Source organism: Chlamydomonas reinhardtii, chromosome 11 (genome assembly GCF_000002595.2).
Source record: "Chlamydomonas reinhardtii strain CC-503 cw92 mt+ chromosome 11, whole genome shotgun sequence".
Lineage (NCBI taxonomy): Eukaryota > Viridiplantae > Chlorophyta > Chlorophyceae > Chlamydomonadales > Chlamydomonadaceae > Chlamydomonas > Chlamydomonas reinhardtii.
This window is the reverse complement of record NC_057014.1, coordinates 61,642-82,975: the sequence shown is the minus strand read 5'-3', so window position 1 is coordinate 82,975 and position 21,334 is coordinate 61,642. Positions and strand designations below refer to the sequence as shown.

The 21,334-nt window shown below is 64.2% G+C and overlaps 2 protein-coding genes across 2 annotated transcripts; one reads left to right on the top strand and one right to left on the bottom strand.

Moving 5' to 3' along the window:
- The first annotated feature begins 320 nt into the window (after positions 1-320).
- CHLRE_11g467530v5 (uncharacterized protein) lies at positions 321-7,509 on the top strand. The gene is made up of 12 exons (XM_043067287.1): positions 321-837; positions 997-1,084; positions 1,275-1,351; positions 1,543-1,637; positions 2,009-2,245; positions 2,443-2,665; positions 2,892-3,178; positions 3,343-3,566; positions 4,052-4,465; positions 4,628-5,027; positions 5,636-5,739; positions 5,923-7,509. The coding sequence occupies exons 1-12, from the start codon at positions 605-607 to the stop codon at positions 6,955-6,957; spliced, it is 3,417 nt and encodes a 1,138-aa protein (XP_042919288.1). The 5' UTR covers positions 321-604; the 3' UTR covers positions 6,958-7,509.
- Positions 7,510-7,528: 19 nt separating this feature from the next.
- CHLRE_11g467529v5 (uncharacterized protein) lies at positions 7,529-16,960 on the bottom strand. The gene is made up of 14 exons (XM_043067286.1): positions 16,422-16,960; positions 16,121-16,187; positions 15,791-15,895; positions 15,037-15,477; positions 14,834-14,885; positions 14,419-14,511; positions 14,147-14,181; positions 13,369-13,963; positions 12,598-12,728; positions 12,309-12,452; positions 11,973-12,106; positions 9,733-11,827; positions 9,261-9,602; positions 7,529-9,099 (listed from the first exon to the last, which is right to left on the bottom strand). The coding sequence occupies exons 1-14, from the start codon at positions 16,610-16,612 to the stop codon at positions 8,851-8,853; spliced, it is 4,674 nt and encodes a 1,557-aa protein (XP_042919287.1). The 5' UTR covers positions 16,613-16,960; the 3' UTR covers positions 7,529-8,850.
- Between the last annotated feature and the right edge of the window lie 4,374 nt (positions 16,961-21,334).

The window sequence follows — 21,334 nt, the reverse complement described above, 5'->3', positions numbered from 1 at the left end:
CTGCGGGCTGGAGCTCCTCCGTCTGCTTGACCCTTCATGCCGGTCGTACCGGCTTGCATGGAGCCCGATTGCCCCCCGATTCCATACGGGCTTGTTCGGTGCATGTTGCATGGGGCATGGGGCATCGCTGCGACACTTAAACAGCCTTTGATTTGGACCACTGTTTATAGATACTGCCACAAACACAGGAGAAGAAGGAGAAGAAGGAGAAGAAGGAGAAGGAGGAGAAGGAGGAGAAGAAGGAGGAGGAGGAGGAGCCGTTGGTGGTACCCTGCAACTGACAGACGACCATAAGTGCTATGCCAAATCTTCTATACACAGTGCAGCTGCAGTGAGCAATTTCTTAGCATTTCGGCAGGTGCGAGTGGGCTTCAGGGAATGGTGGGCGGGATACATAATTCCTGCTCGGAGCGCCATTTCCTTACATTTATCATACAGGGTTCAGCTGTGCATATAGTCAAACCAATACATTCTCACAACGGTGCAATTCTTGCTATCCAAGTTTCGGACCCATATTCGGCGAACTGGCCGTGCACAGGGCTGGCAAGGAATGAAATTGCTTTTACTACCATACTTATCCATATGAACTTGTGACAAACAGGCTATGGCGCGTTTAGGGCGCCGCGCGTTATCGGTCGACGTGGTAACGCAGCGCTGCTCTCAAGGCGCATTCTTTAGACCATTATTTAGAGTAGTGATAGTTTTATTAAGCATCTTGAGTCTCGCAAATAGCCTCCCGAATTACGCGTTGAATGGGCGACCCTGTACTCACCACCCTGACACGCTGGTGAAGGCCGCGACAGGGACTACTGTGCACAATGCCGTGGTATCTGACTTGTAAGTATAGTAGCGTTACACATATTATGCTCCTTCGCCGTTGCTGACCGGCTGCCCAGTGTGTGAGGAAGGGATGTCGAGTAGGCATCTATGGCCGACTCAACCGTTCAACGCGCGCGGCTGACTTGCTAACCTGCATCACAACCTCTCAACCCGCAGGGCAACTGTCTTCACGGTCCTAACCGGCACCGACAGCAACAGCCCGGTGGCGGTGTCGCTTTGCCGGGGCAAGCTGTACACGTTGCAGGTGAGGGCAGATCCGTGGTGGGTGGGTTTGGGCAGTGGCGCCACATTGCATCAAGCAATGGGGACAGAGTAATGCATGCATGCAGGGCCAACAGCGGTGAAGGGTGCAGGAGCATTTGCAGTCCTTGATGCCCCGGATTGTGCCTTGCCCCTGACTATGCTGTCCCCGCGTGCCTCCACCTCTGTCACAGGTGGCGTTCCCAGCTGCCCGCCGGGCGCTGCTCACAGCGACCGAGGGCGGCATCAGCGGCAGCGTCACACCCCTGTGGTGAGTTGGGGAGGGAGGGCTGACTGGGTTGGGCTCCACCGAACAGGCGGTAGGCCATCGCATGAGGCAGCAAGCGCCCCTCCCCATCCGTTCCACTCCCTGCATGCCCTTGTCCGGCCTACCCAATTAAACCGGCACACTGCTGACACGGGCCCGACCCTGCAATGGTCTCTTACCCTCTTGTGGCGCAGCCCCAACCGTGTGGCACTGGGCGGGGCCACCGGCACGGACGCAGGTGTGGCCCCCAGCTACAGCCTATTGTACCGCGTGCCCTGCAGCACAGCGGGTGAGTGTGACGCGGGGTGCGGGAGGGAGGTGCGGGAGGGAGGTGCGGGAGGGAGGTGCGGGAGGTGCGGGAGGGAGGTGCGGGAGGGAGGTGCGGGAGGGAGGGAGGGCAGTGAGTTCGGCAAGGACAAGGATCTAGGCCATACAGTTGTGAGGGGAGAGGGGCAGGAGGCGCAGGAGGCGCAGAGGAGATAGTGTTTGGCTACAATGGTTGTTGAGCAGGCAGAACGTCGAACGGGGTAGAGGGTGCAGGCCTCGGAGCTGCATCGCCTAGGGCAACAACATTCATGAAGCAACGCTCTCATCAACTGCAATCGTCACAATCTTTATCCCTATCGAGCACCGACACTGTGCATCCCCTTCCGCCCGCAGGGTCCTCGGTCACCTTCCAGATCACCTCCGCGGCGCCCTCCGCCCCCACCCTGCTGCTGGGAGCCTCAGCCTCCCTGCCGCTCGACGCAGCCTGCAGCAGCACCCTGTGCGGCAGTAGCAGCGGCGGCAGCAGCGGTGGGGACGGCGGTGCGGTGCGGGACGCGGCGGCCAGCTCGCCGCCGCCGCCGCCGCCTGTGCGCGGGGGCGCGCAAGGGGCGGTCATTCCAGCGATGCCAGGTGGGTGATCAACTACAGGGATGCTTTTGGGGTGTTGGAGCCGACTTTGGTTGGTGCGGGCGTGTGTTGGGGGCATGTGTTCACCAACGATCCAGCGCAGGATCAGGAACAAAAGCCAGTGTACGGTTTCCATCCCTGCCACGGATCGTGCGGCTACGAACCCTGCGCGTCACGCCGCTCTCCCTCTACCTCTGCAGGCTCCATTGCCAGCTGGCGCACCGGCCAGGACCTGGCGTACGTGGCGGTGCGGGTGTCGCGACAGGAGGCGGAGGCGGCCTGTGCGGCCCGGGGGTCGGGCACGCGGCTGGCCAGCACCGCCGAGTGGGGGGCGGCGCTGGGGGACATGCTGGGCGGCCCCCTGGGTGGGCTGATGGTGGATGTGATGGTGTCGCTGTACGACTTTGGGGACAACGGCGGCAGGTGAGGCGACGGCGGGGGAGGAGGGGAGGAGGTGGGAACAGAAGAGGAGGGGAGGACAGGTGATGCGGTGAGGAGGCGGAGCCCAAGGGGAGGAGACTGCGCAGGGGAAGAAAAGCCGTCAGCAGAAGGAAACGGCCACACCCAACGGGATTTGTGGGCTGTCAGGCCATCCTCTTATCGCGGCTGCCCGCCCTATCCCACCCACCCCATGCTCACACGCGCACAGGCCCTGGCACGTGTGGACGGACGCGGGTAGTGCCAGCGGCTCCACCTGCGGCGGCGCCGTGTCGCTGGACACCTCCACAATGACACTGGCCCGGACCACCAGCAACGCCATATGCGCCCAGACGCTGTTCTACATGTGCATCGGGCCCACGGGCGTGTACGCGGCCGGCACAGCCACTGCGACCAAGTCGCCACCGCCGCCGCCACGCACCTTGCTGCCGCCGCCACCCCGGCGGCCGCCGCCGCCGCCGCCCATGACCCCCACCCCGACCACCAGCGTGTCTGGAGGTGAGGGCCCCGAGCTCCGCCCCCCCCCCGTGCAGGAGGTAACTGTACTGATTGGTGCCAGTCCTCCTCTGTCCCGACCAGCCTTCACGCCCCCGAAGTCGCAACCACGTAACCCTGATTGAGGCCTCCACACTCTCACGCCCTCCTTTTCTCTTTACCTCCAGGCGTGTCCCAAACCATCGGCACCCGCACCTACACGGTATTTGGCACCCGTGTCACCTTTGCCACCGCCCAGTCCGCCTGCGACCAGCTGGGCGGCGCCCGCCTGGCCTCGGTGTCGGACTGGGGCGACATCAGCGGCCTGATTGTGGCGGGCGAGGCGCGGGTGCTGTGGGACAGCCTCAGCCAGTCCATGTTCGGATTCGGCAGCTATGGCGACAAGCCCTGGGTGAGTTACGGCTGGGCCTGCGTGCGGGGCCGGGGGTGGAAGCGGGCCGTCGGGCGGGGCTGTGGTGGTCGAGGATGCAGTGTTGCCGTGGAGAGGGCGGCGAGGCATAGGATTTCGGAGGGGAAGGCACGGGTGACTGTCAACTGGCGCTGGGCGCCCAGATTCCAGGCATGGACCTGGCCCCACACGGGTATGACGCGGATCGGGGAGAGGGTTCATACGGCGGGGGCTGTAACATGTGCATGGACAGTTGTCCAACCGTGTCCTCGCGCATGTACCACGCACGCCGAAACGTTTGTACGAAGAGCCCCTGGTGGTGCTATGTCGCTTGGCGTCCAGGAAGTGTGACGTTTTGCTCTATTTGACACGGATTGACACGTTCGTGGGGCCCTCAACCTCCGATGTAGCTGCCGCATGTCCCCATCATGCCCCTTACACCTCACACTTTCACTGATACCTGCTCACACTGCCGCCTACACCCGCAGAACGAGTGGGCCTCGGGTGGCGGCGGTCCTGGCAAGGGCGGGTGCGGCGCTGCGCGTATGGACCCCATGGCCCTCGTGCTCACAGACAGCAGTCTCACGGCCAGCTGCAGCCAGACACTCATGTTCGTGTGCGTGTACGAGCCGGGGGCAGCAACGAAGTCCCCGCCACCCCCCTCCCCACCGCCCCCCGCCCCACCCCCGCCTCCACCACTGCCCAAGGGCGTGCCGGTGAAGGTATCACCGCCTCCGCCGCCACGGCCACCCCCTCCATCGCCGCCGTCACCCAAACCACCCAAGAAGAAAAAGCCGCCGCCGCCGCCATCACCCAAGCCGCCGCCGCCGCCCAGGATACAGCCGCCGCCACCATCCCCACCGCCGCCATCACCGCCACCTCCCCCCACGCGCCCGGCGTCGGTACGTACCTCGTCCGGCATGGGCCTTGAGCGCAGCAGCTTGCGCCCAAGTGCACTCACTGCTATACGCCCGCCGGGTGCCGCTAGCGGCACTTGACAGCCCTGTCACATCTGGTAGTCATCTAACGGGTGCCTGTCTTGCCCCCTTGCCCTGTGTATGCAGTTCAAGTCGCCGCCGCCCTCACCACCACCCCAGCCGTCGCCACCGCCGCCGCACCCCCGTCCACCCAACACTCGCAAGCAGTCGCCGTCGCCGCCGCCGCCCCGCCCACGTCTGCCCAAGGTCCGCTCGCCGCCGCACCCACCGCCGCCCAGCCCTCCGCCGAGACCGCCGCCGCCCCCCTCGCCGCCGCCCAGCCCCGCCTCCTGTGACGCCTCGTCGGCTGGCTATGCCTGCAGCATGGCTCTGGGTGAGAGCATGCGGCTGCACTGGAGCCCAGCCAACCTGGCCACCGCCGCCTCCGCTGCCGCCAGCACGCCGCCGCCCGCCAGCTTCTGCGCCGCTGTGTACGGCAGCGGCACACGCGGCTCCGTACATATCATGCTGGAGGCCGCCGGGGCAGGTGCGTGCGCTGATGTGCGGTATGGCTTTGGGTGCCCGGAACTTGTCCTGAGCGGACTGTGGGGTGTGTACGGGTAGTCACCACTCGCCTAAGCTGGCCTGAGCAAACTTTTCGCGGTCCTCTTTAGTGCCCCACTTCACAATGGGATTGGAGTTTAGATTTGCCTAACGCCGCAGCAATGCAACACACCCGTGGGTGAACTCCAAGCTGACCAAGGCCCACATGGGGCCTGGCTGCAGTCCTAAACGATGCAAGTGCTTAATCCACAGTCCGAGCCACTTTGTGAGGCCACACTACTCTACTGCATAACCCTCACCATATGCGTCGCCGGCCTCAGCCGAATCTGCCGCCCCGCTGCTGCCGCCTCCCGCGCCGCCATGAACGCGCCGAACAAACTCCGCACCGCCTCCCCAGCCGGGGCGGCGAGACAGAGAACCGGGGTCAGCGGTGGCGCCGCGGTGCAGGCGGAGGGGGGCGCCGGACAGGGAGCGGGCAGTGGGCTGAGCCCCCGTGGCCATTGGCGCTGACCTGCGGTGTATCTCGATCAGCGCCCTGTATCTTGTGCAGTGATTGCAACCGCCAACCTGCTTCTGACGACACGCTCACAGACCGGCTGAGTCTGATCTTCCCGGCTGCTGCTGCGGGCGGGCTGTCTCCGGGCATCACCGCCGCCATTACAGACGACGGCTCCATCCTCACCTCCACGTTCAGGGTGGGCAGGGGCCGCGGGGGACACGTGTGGGGGTGCAACCACGGGCGGTGCATGTGCATTGACAGCTGCGCGGGTAGAGGCAAGCCAGCCATGGGCATTGCTAAGACCGTGCAGAAGATAACCCAATTTCGTCCTTGTTCCCGGGGCCTCCTGACCCGCTCCCCCCCCCCCCCACACACACAGATCAAGACCACCCCCGGCCCCAGCGACACCGTGGCACTTCCCTACACGGTGCCAGCCGGCTGGGGCGCCCGCCTCCGTCCGCCCGGCACCTCCCTGCCGCCGCCCCCGCCGCCCTCACCGCCGCCGCCGGTCAACTTCGACCCTGCCGTGTTTGGCCCCGGGCCCTGGCCGCTGGGCCTGCCGCGTGCCATCAACTGGACTGAGGGCCGTGCCGCAGTGCTGCTGCCGCCCAACGCCGCCGACATTGAGGCGGCTGGCAACGGCGTGGGGGTGTACCGCCTGGCGCTGTGCTTCACTGCGGCATCCGGAGCACCCACCGGCATACGCGGCCTGGACTCGTACCTGGCCAGCCTGGTGCCCGCAGACCCCTCCGTGCTGGCGGCGCGGCTGGCGGCCACTGCGGTGCTGGGCCGCCGCAGGCTGCAGCAGCAGGAGGAGCAGCAGCAGGAGGAGGCATTGGTGACTGGGGAGGCCTCTGGCGTGCTCATTGCGGGTGCTGTTGTCGTGGGAGGCCAGCGACGGCTGGCGGCCGCGGAGGACGCGCCCCCGCCAGAGGGAGAAGTCGTGTTCAGTCCGCCGCCGCCGCCCCGGCCGCCGCCGCCGCCCTCGCCTCCCGGGCAGGCCGTGTTCATCGGCAATGCAGTGGCGGCGCAGCTGGGCGCCGGCGGCCGGCGGGTGCTGCTGCTGCGGCAGGCTGGCATTGAGTCCACCTGCGAGACCTCATGCGCGGCGCTGGGCCCGCGCTGGAGCCTAGGCCCCAGTGCCGCGCCCGGCTACCTCCTGCAGGGCACCGAGTACACCGCGGCCTGGGCGGTGCTGCTGCAGCAGATACCGCCGCGCCCAGACGCCCTCGCCAAGGGGCTGGTGGTGGGCGCCTGGCTGGGCAAGGCGGCGGCCACCTACGTGCCGCGCAACCCGGACGTGGCGGACGGGCCGGCTGCCACCTCGCCCTGCACGGGGCTGCGGTGGGGGGACGGCAGCCTGAGGTCCACCCCCTGTGAGTCGTACGGCTGGTGCATGTGCTGGAGCGCGTAAGGGTGGATGGGGATTGTGGAGGTAGCGCATTGGTGGGGATGTGGTAAGAGGTGGAGTGAGTCTGTTTGAGAGAGCGTGTGAGCGAGTGCAGCATGGTGAGAGGCTTACGAGGGTGGAGGCTGAGAAGCCGGTGTGGCGAGGTGGGGTCAGGAGGCATACTTTACACGTAAACCCATATTACACATCTCACCAGACGTGATGTTTGGATGCATGTTTATGTCCTGCTGCCTGCGGATATGGTCTCGAGCGGACGTAGGGTGCAGACAGGTATGGGTAACCGGCAGCCGCGGCAGGACATTTCAACATGCCCATACCATGACATGATGACATTACTCCGGCAAGCTAGCCACTGGCTGCCTTGCTGGCGCATTGATTTGACTACCGACGCGGTATACTAGCATGTCAACCCCGAGTGGAATTACTGCCGGGTCTTCTGTGTGCTTGTCCAGCAGACTTGACCATGGGGCTTCAATCACGGCTAGTGTAAACTGTACGATGTAAGTACGTTGACGATGGATGAGGATACTGCGATCGCTGTAACGTTAACGCGAGAGAGGTGTGTTTGCGGCGCTTGTTAACAGTTTCATAGCAAGATGGGCGGACCAGGCAATCGTCACCTGGCTATGCTTTGAGGTCAATGCACCATAGTCAGCAGTGCCCTGCATTGCCCCTGGCTGTGCCCGAAGAGCTTCTTACAGGCTTACAGCTTCCAAGCCACCGACTGGAGCACCAGGCCGCGCAAGGAGCCACCAGGATGTCAGCACCTCACAACCATGCCAGGCAACTGCTGGCAATTGGCCATAATACGCACGCATGATACGGTTATGCACAAGCACACTTGTTTTGCCGTGTGGGCCATGAATTCATGAAACCCTCCACCTCGCAAGTTAGACGTCTGCAGCTGGCATGTCTGGGGCGCAACTGGGATCAGTACTCCATCTCCACCCTCCTCCAACCATACACCACATCTGCGGCAAGCGAGCCTGAAGCTGTAACGGCAGCTGTCCATGCACACGATCACGGTGATGCAAATGCGGGATCCTCATACGTCGAAACCTGTCCCAAACCTGCAAGCAAACAACGCATATCCCTGCATTCCCCAGCAGGCACACGTACACAGTTGAAGGATGGACGATGGAGATGCTATCGCGTCAAGTACAAGCAAGACCTAGTACTGCCCGATGGGGCACAGAAGCACATGCTGCCATGGCCCATGGGCCGAAGACTCAACCCTCGACACAGTCCACTGCAATGTATCTACGCACCAGGGCCCCCAGCAAACAATTCAAAGCAACCGCCTTCACCAAGTCTTGACGGCCCCTCAGTCGTCCGTATGACGAGTGTCGTCTTCAGTCCGAAGTGCAGACAAGCACAGGTATTGGTGCACACATGCTCGTGGGTTGCACTATCCCGTCCAGGACACACTTCCAATCCAAGCCGCTCAGCCCGCTCAGCCCCAGTTGCCGCCAGCCCAAGTGATCACCGCATTCTTGGCCACAGTGACCTCATGTGGGCCGCGACACCATGACGTCAGCCACGTTGAGCACCATTGACATAGTCCTGCTCCGGCAACCACTGCGGTCTACAGCCACGATTGATCGACAGCAAGCTGTCCTTTGCATGGCGCACCGACCAAGCCATAAATGCTTCAGATGTCATCAAATGCATCAGTCGGTACTCCTAATGTCCAAGAGTCACCACAAAGCACTCACGCGCCTCCGCCTCCGCTTGCCTAGCCTCGTGCTGCCACACATTGTACGCTGTTCGCTGCCTCATCCGCAGTTGGAGTCCCTGGGCCACATGGGGCCTGGCTGCAGTCCTAAACGATGCACATGCTTAATCCACAGTCCGAGCCACAGACATCCACTTGTAAGGCCATGCCACAGCCCCTGCCTACTCTGCTGCATAACCCTCACCATATGCGTCGCCGGCCTCAGCCGGGTCTGCCGCCCCCGCTGCTGTCGCCTCCCGCGCCGCCATGAAGGCGCCAAACGAGCTCTGCACCGCCTCACGCGCCGCCCCTGCTGCGGGGCCCTGCCTCATGCCACCGACGGCGCTGAGGCCCACCGCCAGGCGCTGCTGCCGCTCCACCGTGCGCTGATCCGCCAGCCGCGCCGCCAGCTCGTCCGCCATGATGGCCACCTGGTGGGGAGCGACAGGCGGTGATGGGGAGTGGAGGGGTTTGGAAGCGCGTTGTAAGGATGACGCTGCTGGACCCATGCGGCGGCATACTCCACAGAGTCCTTTCCTTGTTCAGTGTTGCTGCTGTGCCACTTCATCTACCTCAACATAGAGGCACTCACATTGAGGCGCGCTGCAGTGACTGCGTCAGAAAATCCCACAGGCTCGGAGGAGCGAATGGTCAGTGGCGACCGGAGTGCACCTCGGTTGATACCGGCGTCCGCGGCTGCCACTGCTGCGGCCATTGGCGGTACCGACCCGCCGCGATGCCGCCGGTCCACCGACGCGGTTCCATGCCCCTGCGCCGCTGCGGCGTCCTGGCTTTCGGCGCCGCCTTCAGCGCCGTCCTCAACCGCAGCCCCCTCCGCAGCTGCCCCTGCTACAGCCGTGTACCCGGCAGGCGGCATCATGACATGCCCGTCCGGCGTCACCACACCGCTGGGCGCCGTGGTGTAGAAGGTGCGCTGCGACCAGCAGTGCAGGGAGGGGGTGCGAGGCGGAAGAAAATGCACACTGTGTTGTACAAGCTTGAGCAAGCCCTAGACGTGCTCCTCGCGATTCTCACTGCTACAGCATTACGGTACTACCTCTCACCAGCTTGTTGCTCATGGAGCCGTGTGGCATCACCACACCGCCGCCGCTGCCGTTGGCAGCCGTGCCGCCGCCGCGAGCTGACATACGTCCGCCTCCGTAGCCCCACACCCCCCCGCCCCCGCCTGCGCGCGAGCCCAGCATGCCTGGGCGGCGATGGGCGGCGGCGGAGGGACTGCCCCACCCAGCCACGGCTCCGGTCCCAGCAGCGCCACTGGGCGACAGCGCCGCCGGAGAGCCACTGGCGTTGCTGGGTGCGGTGGCACTGTGCGGCGACAGCAGCGGGCCTGAAGCCACACCTGGACCCGGCGAGCAGGGCGCGGTGGCAATGCCGGCCGCGCCGCTGCCGCCGCTGGCGCCCGGCAGCCGCAGCTGCGGCACCGCGCTGAACCAGTTGGAGCCCGAGGCAGTGCGGCCCACAGGCAGTCCCCCACCTGCCCCAGCCCCCGCACTGCCCAGGTCGCAGCTGGCCGAGGTCGACACCAAGGAGCACAGGCGGCGGCTGACAGCGCCACCCAGCAGCGCGGCAGCAGTGGTGGCGGCGCGCTCAGAGGAGGAGGCGGCCACGTGGCCCGGCCGGAACCAGTAGTCCGGGGTGGGGCTGGAGCCGGGGCGGCGAGACAGCGACCCAGGGTCAGCGGTGGCGGCGCGGTGCAGGTGGACGGGGCCGCCGAACAGGGAGCCGTCAGTCGGCTGGGGCCCCCTGGCCCCGACCTCCACTCCGCCGCAGCTCCAGCAAGCCTCACCAGCGGCCGCAGCGGTTGGTGCGTCAGGGCCGCCGCTGTCGCACCCGGGCGCCCAGCCCCAGCCGTCAGCACCTGAGCCTGCCTCGCCGCGCGCCGCACTGCCGCCGGTGCGGGCAGCTGCTGCCGCGGATGCCGCCGCCGCCCCCGGCGCCTGTAGGTAGGCGGCGAAGCGCTCGCGGCCCTCTGACGCTGCAGCCCGGCCCACACGGCTGGACCCGCAGCAGGACCGGCCGATCCCGGGGCGGCCAGCGCCCACACCGGCGCTCCCGGGCGGCGACATGGCGCGCTGCGGGCTGCGGCGGCCGCTGTAGCCGCGTGCACCAGCGGTGTGCACAGGGAAGTGCGGCCCCGTACCTGAGGGCTGCACCCGAGAGGGCAGCAGCAGGGAGTGGACGTTGGGGTCTGCCAGGCGGTATGCTGCCTGCGCGAACGCCACCACCACCTCAGCCTGTGCGGCGGTGGCCGCGGCGTCCACACCCATGTGGCCCACGCCCAAGCCCCCCGTGTCGCTGCCCGCCATCTGAGGCGCAAAGGCCGACATCTTGGCAGCCATTTCCACCTCGGTCTCCCCACCAGCAGGTGCTATGAGCGCGGTTGCTGCCGGCTCGCCTTCGGCTTTAGGTGGCCCGCGGCGACTGAGCAGTGAGCGGGCTGTGGACGCCCCACTAGCGCCGCCTGGCGCCAGACTGCTGGGCGCCAGACTCGCAATGCTGCCCTCCGCCGCCAGAGCCGCAGCCGCCGCAGCCGCTCCTCCATTCGCCCCCGCTGCCGCCGCAGCTGCTTCGGTGGCTGGCACGGGCCGGCCTGTGATGGCAGCGACCGTGGCGTGCGGGTCCAGCGGCGGCCCCCATAGCTGAGGCAGAGCCGGAGGCGGCATCAGTGTGGCTGTGCCGACGGCGCCACCCGCCGCTGTGGCGTCGGGCCCGACGGTGATGGATACGCCGCCGCGCGGAGTGGCGGGCAAGGAGTGGGAGGAGGCGCCGCAGGACAGCAGGGCGCGGGAGCCCAGGCGGGAGGCGCGGGAGGTGAGGCCGGCGGAGCCGCTGGGGGAGGCGACGAGGGCCGGGTCAGACACGGCAGTGGCCTGGTTCGCCGCCGCATCCGCATCGGAGGCTGCTGCAGTGGTACCGGCAGAGGGAACGGTCCCGGAAGCGCGGGGGGAGGCCTGAGGGCTGGCACCCGAGCTGCCGATGGTGCCGGCGCCTGGTGCCCTGGGTGGCCAGCACACCTGCCCGGAGCCGGGTGCGGACAGGGCGGGCAGGCGGGGGCTGCTCACAGCCTGTTGGGAGGCTGCGGCCGCGGCGGCCGCTGAGTCCAGGTCAGCCGAATCCCATAGCCGTTGTGGATAGACACTGGGGGAAATGAAAGGAGTGGCGGCATGGGAAGAGCGCGCTTAGTAGGTTGCAGGTCCTGCACCACGACGAGCTGGACGCAGTAGCGCCCAGGACACAATAGCTGCACATGCGACCTGTGTGTTGTGTTATCCTGGCGGCTCACCTGCTGACATCAAAGTCCTCCTGCTGCGCCTGCTGCGCCCAGCCCGCCGCCGCCAGCACCTGCTCTGCCGCCGCCGCCGCCGCCGCACTGGTGGCCACCAGCAGTGCCTCCTGGGTTGACAGGTAGCGGGCGGCCTGGCGGGAGCGGGCAGGGGGCAGAGGGAGAGGGCGGCGAAACGTTCGTAATGAAGGAGGTGCTGACGCGCGCTACAGCTGAGTACCTAAAAGTTATTGGCTTCAGCAGCTGCTTCAGCCTACGGCCCCCATCTCAACTGCCACCACATCCCCTGCACTAAAAGACCTACCACTCCTACCACAACGCTTGACTCCACCTCACCATGTCATGCATGTACTCCTCGTACGCATGGATCACGGGGCCGGGACCACGACCGGGGCCGCCCACGGCGCCGCTGCCGGCTGCCCCGGGGTCCGCCACCTCCGCCTGCCTCAGCGCCAGGGGGATGCCACCCACGCCTTGCTCCTGCGAGTGGGTTAATTTCAGAGGGGCATGAGGTTTTGGGTTCGTCTCTACATCTGCCAGGTCCACATCCTTTGACCTTGTGCCGCTGTACACAGTCACGACCATCCTCGATTCACACTTCTTGCTCCACCCGCCATCCCCTCACCTTGCCTCCCAGCCGGGCGCTCATGAGCCGCTGCTGCTGCCGCTGCTGCCGCAGCCGCCGCCACTCGCCCAGTGTGGCCGTGTCGGGGCGGCGCGGTGGCGCAGTGAGCTCAGCCAGAGTCGAGCGAATGCCTGGGTGCACAATGGGCATGCAGCAATGCACAGTGTGTTGACGGTGTTCCGTACCGCTGCACGTTTTATGTGGGTCACTTTTTTTGGGCTGAGCCCCCCCAGCGAAGCGTTCCAGGGGGGGGGGCGAAGCCCCCCAGGAACACCCCTGTCCGTGGCTGGTGGCTGCGTTCGTGCCCAGGATTGCCCCTGTCCGTTGACTCATTTGATGCGAGACTCAGAATCTGAATTCCGCTGCCTCGCGCCTTTGGGTTGGGGTATGGCAGCTGGGGGCCTTTGGGTGGGGGCCTAGGGCAGCTCGAGGGAGAGATAATACCTGAAATCATCAATGATGTGCAGTGCTGATCACGACATGAGGAGCTGGGGCCGGACGGCAGCGACGAGGTGACCCATATGCACCACCTGTGACCCATATGCACCACCTGTCACCCGTCTCACGACGGGGCATACCTTGCGTACGCGGCCGCCCTGACCTGTATCCGGCCGCAGACGGCAGATGGAGCCAAGGATGGAGCTTGCGCTCTCAGCCGGTTTGCTCCCTTAATGCATCAAAACCTCTCGCAACACCGCACACTCAACCCCCGTCCTGTGTAATGCGAACACGCCAGCATGCATCCACATAGTTGACCCTCCACCAGCTCACCCGAGTAATCGACCTTGGCTGGGGCAGGCATCACGAAGGGGCCTCGCCGCTGCGGCGACCAGCGCCCGCCTGCACCAGCCGCGCCGTAGCCGCTGCCGCCCACACCGCCGTAGTCGGGCGGGGGACTCCCTGGCAGCGGGCCGCAACCACCGCCATGGTTGCCACCGCCGTAGCTGAACATGTGCGCGTCCGGGTGCTGCTGCTGGGCCCCTGCCTGTGCATTCTCACCGCCCTCGTCGGCATCAGCTGCTGCCCCTGCCGCGGCGTCCCATCCTTCCCAGTTGCCGCTGCCCTGCTGTGATCGCGGCTCCCTGAACGACCTGAAGGAGCGGATGTGTGAGGCCACGCGGCTGGTCACGTGGTCGGTACGGATGGGCGAGTGCTGCGGAATGGTCCGCGCGGGACGAGAAGGCTCCGACTGAGGGGACGGGGCACGCTTGGGTTCCAGCGGCGGTGGCGGGGGTGGCGGCGGCGGCTCCGGTGGGAAGAGGGATTCGCGGGCCGGCCTGAAGGCCGACTTGTATCCAAACTTCTTGAGCAGGCGGCTGAAGGTACCATCCGCCGCGTCCATCTTCTGAACATCATGCAGCGTGGTCTGCAACGGCAAAGCGGGAATGGCAACGATGCGGCAAAAGCATGAGCGGGCTTGACGCGGTGAGGTGATATGCGGCTTATACGCCTCATCTACGTCGGCCCGCCCCTTCAAACTACCGTAATGCGTACCCACTACTATGTCTCCTCCACCTTCCCGTTCCACCCCCAGCCCGCAGGCACCCACCAGCAGCAGCTCCACGTACTCCCGCACGTCCGTGCCTGTCAGGTCAAGGTACGGCGAGTCGGGGAATGAGGAGGGCACGCAGCGCGCGAGATTAAGGCCTGTCATGTGGCGGGCCCTCATGACACGGCCGCAGCCCGTCACCATCGTCCCTCCTCCACTTGCACCCTGCCCCTCAAGCCCAGCGCACCACCCACCGTATCCAGCCCCCAACACTCCCTCTGTCCCTGTCCCTCCAGTCAGCTCCCACCCTCCCACCCTCCCACCCAGCTCACCCTCGGCCCACATGTCCGCCAGCTCAAACATGGCGTCAAAGAAGTTTGGGAAGTCCATGTACGGCAGGCCCTTGTTGTCGTCCAGCCAGTCCTCTGGGTTTTGAACAGGGGGGATACGAGTAATGGAGAAGTGATGTCAAGGCAGATGGAGGTAGGACGAGTGGAGGTTCTGGACCCGGACACGACTTGCCAGGCCGCCACATATTGTATCTACAAATACCACGCACGCACGCACACACACTCACACTCACACACACACACACACACACACACACTGCTCACGCGTGTTTGGCGGCTTTGTTCCGTTTGTTTTGTGTGAACACACACACACACACACAACACACACACACACACACACAAACACACACACACACACACCCTGGTCGCTGCACTGCCGGAGCGCTTCGGTACCTACCGGAGGGGTCGTAGTCGGGGTCAGCCTTCAGTCCAAAGCGCGGCAGCAGTACCTGATGCGGGAATGAGGGAACAGATCAATGCATGCATATGAAACCCCTTGCAACAGCCCCAAGCGCCCCGCCGCCCACAGGCTCAGACTCTGCAGCCCCAGGCATCCCCGCATAGGAAAGGTGAAATGGCCACCACCTGCCACACACGCACCATGGTAATGGCCACCACCATGGCGCTGTATATGGCCCTGTCCAGTGCTGCCACCTTGAGCACCGTGCCCCCGCCACCTCCTCCTGCTGATGCCTCCCCACTGTCCAGTGCCACACCGCCGCTGCCGCCGTCCAGCCGGGTGTGGATCGACATACGCGACTGCAGAGTGCGGCTGCCGCCTTCGGCTCCTGCACCCTCGGCCCCTGCGCCCACGCTCCCGGCCTCAGCAGCCGTGTCCGCCCCGCCATTGGCAGCAGCAGTGGGCTCCGGCAGCGGAAGCGAGTCGTGCGCGAACCGCACCGCCGCGGACCGCCCGAGGTCCGGGGCTGCGGGCGCCACCTCCATGACCTCCTGATCGGCCTTGGGCAGCCAGCGCCACCAGTGGCGCACCACCTCAATGAGACTGGTGTCGGTTCGGTTGGAGTGGCGCTTGGACATGACCTGTGTGCCGCGGGAGCGAGCATGTGGGTCTTGGATGTGGGTACGTGGCGACACGAGGCGCGTGTGGTCCACTGTATACCCTACAGCGGCTCGCATGCCCACCATTCACCCCGTCTCATGTTCTCTTATTGGGAATGGGCAAGCAACACCTCCCCTGATGTGGGCTAACTCTGCGTCCCGGGACGTGATTGACCTAATGCGTTCTCCGCCCTTCCTATACACAGCCACACACGCAGCCAATGCGCCTCCCACTACCACGCTCCTGGAGCACCCCGCCAACAGCCGCACGCGCCCAGGCCTCCCCAGTCCCCACCTCGGGCGTGTACATGGCCGCGTTGCCCTGCTGAGCGTAGTTGATGGAGGACAGGTCGCGCGTCTGCTCCACGTTGAGGACCACGTTGATGTGACCCTTGACGGCCTGGCTCAGTGCGAGGCGAGGCGCATGGCGTGGGGACGGTCGGGGCGTACTTGCTGCAACAACGTCTCATGGGGCACCCGACGGCCCCACGTGCGGTGCCGTATGCAAGGCAGCGGTCCCATCCCAGGAGCCAGAACCCACAGCCATCCCCACCACCAAGTGGAGCCCAACGATAACCCAGGCCACTCAAACAGGCTGGAGTCCCACCCCTCATCCCCAGCTCACCGCATCCAGTGCCTGTGTGTTCTCCCGTGTGAAGTCAGCGTTGTCCGCCAGCGCCAACCGCCGTACCCTGCAGCCACGCTCACACGCGGTTGTAAGATGCAACTAATTGCAGAGAGGCTGCGCCTTGTAGTGAACGTCATTGTGCAGACGTGCATCCCCGTCTGCGTGCGCGTGTACGTGCCAGTTTCTCTGGCCAACGCAGGCACGTAGGTAGCGCCGCATACTGACGCACAGGACTTCCTTGCCCCCATATCACCCCTTCCCGGTCTACCCTCTGCCAATGTCAGGGCGATGCACTCACCGGGAAGCAGCCAGCAGCATGTTCTTGGCCCGGCCCCAACGGCCTCGGGCTTGGTTCACCATGGCCGCTGCAAGGCCTCTCCGTTTGGGGGCTGCCAGCGACCGGCCCTGCATCTCAGGGCTGGGATTCTCCTCTTCCGCCTCAGGCATTATACTGCCACCGGTGCTGGCCTGCGGAGACTCGTCGGTCATTTCCTTGAGGTCACGGTCACGATTGAGTGGCCTATTTGCCGGGCGCCTAGTAATTTTGGTTCCCGCTCTACACGCTTCCTGTGCCTCTACTGATGGTTCCTGTGACCAATGACGATAAATAGCATGCTATATCGCTTGTAAGCGAGGCGCGACGAGCTCGGGCGACGCCAATCGGGCTGCCGGTGCGGAGCCCATCCATCCACCACCTTACGCGCCGCCTTTCAGCATGCTATCTGATATTTGTGACATATAATTGGCATATGAACAGGCCCTGCCACTAGCTGTGCGCGCGCTGGCCCAGGCATGTCCATGTGCGTGCGCATGTCCCGGCTGGCACTGCAAGGGGCGTCAAAGGACTTGTAGTGTGAGGTAGTCATGCGCTATAGTCGTGTATGCGTCAGGGATACAGCGCAGTGGCGGCAAGCCAGGGTGGTCGGGTGGAACCCCACGCGCAGGTGGAACCATGGTGAATGACACGGGGTGAAATGGTGGTATTTCACCCCCAGCCCGGTTCAGGTGGACTCTACAGCAAACAAGCACTGGTAAAATGGTATCACTTATGTTGCGTACACAAGCAGTGGATAAATAATTTCACCCCGAAGGGCTGGGGTTGCGTTGGGCACCTATGGGTTTTGACAGGGGTGCAAGGGGATTCACCCTGATTCACCCCCTGCATTCCACCTGCGCGTGGGGTTCCACCCGACCACCCTGGCTTGCCGCCACTGCGCTGTATCCCTGACGCATACACGACTACAGCGCATGACTACCTCACACTACAAGTCCTTTGACGCCCCTTGCAGTGCCAGCCGGGACATGCGCACGCACATGGACATGCCTGGGCCAGCGCGCGCACAGCTAGTGGCAGGGCCTGTTCACATGCCAATTATATGTCACAAATATCAGATAGCATGCTGAAAGGCGGCGCGTAAGGTGGTGGATGGATGGGCTCCGCACCGGCAGCCCGATTGGCGTCGCCCGAGCTCGTCGCGCCTCGCTTACAAGCGATATAGCATGCTATTTATCGTCATTGGTCACAGGAACCATCAGTAGAGGCACAGGAAGCGTGTAGAGCGGGAACCAAAATTACTAGGCGCCCGGCAAATAGGCCACTCAATCGTGACCGTGACCTTGAGCGCTTACTTCGAGCAGCCCGTTTTGCCTTGCGTTTTGTATACTTAGTGGTGTTGAATGTACACTGCTAAAGTCGTTGATTGGGCATACATTTTGGTGGACGCAGGCAAAGAACGTGAAAACAGTAACGCGCAGCCAACCCGTCCATGCGATCAATCATGGTCTGCACGAGAAGATCACATGTAACAGATAGTAAGTGTGGTTTCCTATAGCGGAACCACACTTAACAAATAAAAGTGTGATGGGCCAGTGCGATGGGACAGGGTAATGGCGTAGTCCCGTAGTGTGGCGTATTCCAGACCCCAACATGTGATTTGCAACGTCAAGGCATGTAAGTTGCAACGTCAAGGCGGTTGTGCGGCTGGTATAACGCCGGAGTTACTGCACCGAAACATCGCTGGCGTCTGGGCAGGCGTGTAGTTTGCTGACGCTCCGGGCGCCCGGCCAGGTGACAGCACCAGACACACACACGCACACACACCCACACGTGCGTGCATGTACGTGCGTGTGCGCAGAAGCGCAGAGCACCTGCAGACAGGCGACCAGCGTCCACGGATGAGCGCCGGCAGAGAAAGTGTGATGGGGTGGGGCGTGCAGGGCCGTGGCAGTGACGGCGGTGCCACTGCTGGCGGCGATGCGGGTGGCGGGGGAGGTGGAGGTGGACTGGTGGAGGACGCAGGCGCGGACCCTGGTTGGCAGCTTTGTGATACACATGCCGTCAGGATGGAAGTCCGTCGACGAGGGGAGGCCGCTTCGGCGGCCGATAGCCATCGCACACCCCACTAACTCACCTCAAGTGGTCATCAACGCGTAGGGCGAAGCAGGGCTTGCATCTTTAGGGAGCGGCAAGAAACGCCCCCCAATGCAGGCCCTCGGGCGAGAAGGGTTGGGCATTTCCGGGGGTGCATTCTCGCCGCGTGGGGCTGCATATGGTCGTGGATGCCGTGGACGATATAACGTGGTTAGCGCCCTTCTCGCCAGCGGTGGCGGCCTACCCCTGGAAGATGCAAGCCTTGGTGCGGAGGCGGCCCCGTCACTGGATGTATGCAGGCCACTCCGTGCGGGTGGGGCGCGGCGCCTGGACTGCGGGGGGAGCCCGAGGGCCCCCCCGCATAAGGAGGAGATGAAAATGCCGTGGCGGTGCCTGTAGTGGTGTGCTTGCCCCGCGCCTAGCGCCATAGCTTCTACGCTGCAGTGCATCACGCCTCCTGTCCCTCCCTCCCTCCCATACATGTCGTGCTGGGCACCGGTGGCGCTGGTGTTCTCCAGGTTGGTTTCGGGCGCATCCTTTCTGGTAGTCCCAACGCCAGCCCGCCAGCCGTCGCCCAGCCCAGCCATCCCAATACAGCAGCCTCCTCCCGTCAGCCAGCCATGGGCCCGGCCGTTCGCGGCCTTTACCGTCGGTTTCGAGGTAACATATGAATTCGCAACTTGCGCTACTACTGACTGCCTGCTCTCGTGCTGCCTGCAAGCCCACTCCGCCTTCCGCTCTGGTCTACGTACGCATGAGTTCCGCAACGCACGTCGAAATGGGCGGTGTGTCAATCAGAGAATTCGGTCGGAGGGGTGTTTCCTGAGACTTGTGGGGGGATGATGTATCCGCGAGATATTGCCGTCAACTAATGCGTGACGGTAAGGTTGGGTACAAATGCGACCCCTCCCCCATCAGCGCGTTACGTGCCCGCCGTGGGCATCACCCGGGGATGCGCAAATGCGGCCTTGCCTGCCCTCGACATTAATGCATGACAGCCGCATGCCTCCGCTCTTACCCTTTCTCTTTACTCGCTTGAATTTATGAAGTTGAGTTTGCGCACGCGCGCTGGCAGTCGGCAAAGGCGCTCCAGGACACCCTTGCCCCGAACACGACGCCAACCTTATCCTGTCCCATCTTTCAAGAATGCGAGTTATGCGACAATACAAGAAGGGACGTCCCAGTATGCTCTTGTACCTTGCTGCTGCAATGCTGCTATAGGGCAGCGACCTTGGCACGGAGATCGCCGTGCGGCTTTCACGCTTCACACGCAGCCCAACAGCATATGCGTGACCACCCCATAGGGTACAGCCGCATCGATACCGGCACATCCTTGGTGCACACTTCAGGTACGCTCCGGTCTCCGCACGTCTCGGCACGGCTCGGGCACCCTCGACACCCTGCCCTCCACGATCCGTATATGTTACTCGCCGGTCCACAGTTCTTCCTTATGATGATTCTCCCATTTCTCCCACCCTCCTCCTCGTCCGCCTAGTACGGTTTCCGCTAACCGCACTCGGTCCTTAGGGCGCGCGACACAGCTCTGCCCCGAATATCAGCCGCGGCATTCCCTTTTCCAACCCGCGGCGCTTCCTCACACTCCGGTTGTGTTTGTCTCGCAATTGCATTCGACTCGCCCGCCACTCATCCGTACATTCGGGCGCCCTCTTCTGCCTTGCCTCGCCCTGTCTGTGCCCCTGCTTGCCACACTGTCGCCCGGCCATTGCTTTGCTGCATTCCGTTTGCATTTTCTCTGCGGCTGCCTCTCGTGCTCATCCGTGGACGCTGGTCACCTTCCTGCAGGTGCGATGCGGCTCTGCCTCGCGAGTGTGGCGTTGCGGTGTATCTGTGTGGTGCTATCGCCTGGCCGGGCGCCCGGAGCGTGAGGAATGCGCGTCAGCAAACTTCCAGCCATCCAGCAACTCGTCGGTACAGTAACTCCGGCGTTCGACCAGCCGCGCACTCCTGCCCTGCCGCTGCCAATTGTATGCCATTTGTTGGGTTCTGGGAATCAGCTGCACCCTACGGGACTTGGCCAACTTGCCTTACCACCGTCCCATCACACGCCTGTGTGGTGCTATCGCCTGGCCGGGCGCCCGGAGCGTGAGGAATGCGCGTCAGCAAAACTTCCAGCCAGCCAGCAACTCGTCGGTACAGTAACTCCGGCGTTAGACCAGCCGCGCACTCTTGCCCTGCCTCTGCCAACTGTTTGCCATTTGTTGGGTTTGGGAATTAGCTGCGCCCTAAGGGACCTTACCAACCTGCCTTGCCACTGTCCCATCACACACCGTCCCATCACACGCCTAGTACGGTTCCCCTCCGCCGCCGCTTCGTCCGCCACTCCGCCTAATACCCCTCGTCCTCGTCGTACTCACCCCCGCCGCCGCCCTTCCCCCCCCACATGCCCTCCCTGATAACCCGCTGTTCCCACTTGACGTTGGCACTTGAAACCTGTCATTCCTTCACGCCGCCTTTCACGGACGGCAAACCCCCCACACCTCCTGGCTGCCTCACCTCCCTGATCACGCCGCCTCGGTCCCGGCCGCCGAGCACCAACGTGGGCACTCCCGCAAGGTAGGACTGCAGCCACCTGCGTGTGTGCGCCAGCGGAGCGCCGGGGATCCTCGATTTGTCGTCGCCATCCACTGCACAACGGGCACTGGCCGTGGTCCACACCTTCCAGGGACATTTGAGTATAGACAATGGACGTCACTTTTCGAAATGCATATGTTGCAGCACGGCTCTTTCACCAGAGCGGTCTAGGCTGTCTGGCGGGCGCTGCATGAGCCGACGACTGCAACTTTGCTGCTGCAGTGTCAGTACCGGACGAAGCGCACCGC

What these genes read in the sequence shown, in the direction of transcription:
- CHLRE_11g467529v5 (XM_043067286.1), bottom strand. Translation starts at nt 16,612, where the DNA reads ATGACCGACGAGTCTCCGCAGGCCAGCACCGGTGGCAGTATAATGCCT. An exon ending in TGGTGGTGGCCATTACCATG is followed by an intron (nt 14,886 to 15,036) that starts GTGCGTGTGTGG and finishes TTCCCGCATCAG; the next exon opens with GTACTGCTGCCGCGCTTTGG. An exon ending in AGGAGTACATGCATGACATG is followed by an intron (nt 12,107 to 12,308) that starts GTGAGGTGGAGT and finishes CGCTCCCGCCAG; the next exon opens with GCCGCCCGCTACCTGTCAAC.
- CHLRE_11g467530v5 (XM_043067287.1), top strand. Translation starts at nt 605, where the DNA reads ATGGCGCGTTTAGGGCGCCGCGCGTTATCGGTCGACGTGGTAACGCAG. An exon ending in AATGCCGTGGTATCTGACTT is followed by an intron (nt 838 to 996) that starts GTAAGTATAGTA and finishes CTCAACCCGCAG; the next exon opens with GGCAACTGTCTTCACGGTCC. An exon ending in GCTGGAGGCCGCCGGGGCAG is followed by an intron (nt 5,028 to 5,635) that starts GTGCGTGCGCTG and finishes ACACGCTCACAG; the next exon opens with ACCGGCTGAGTCTGATCTTC.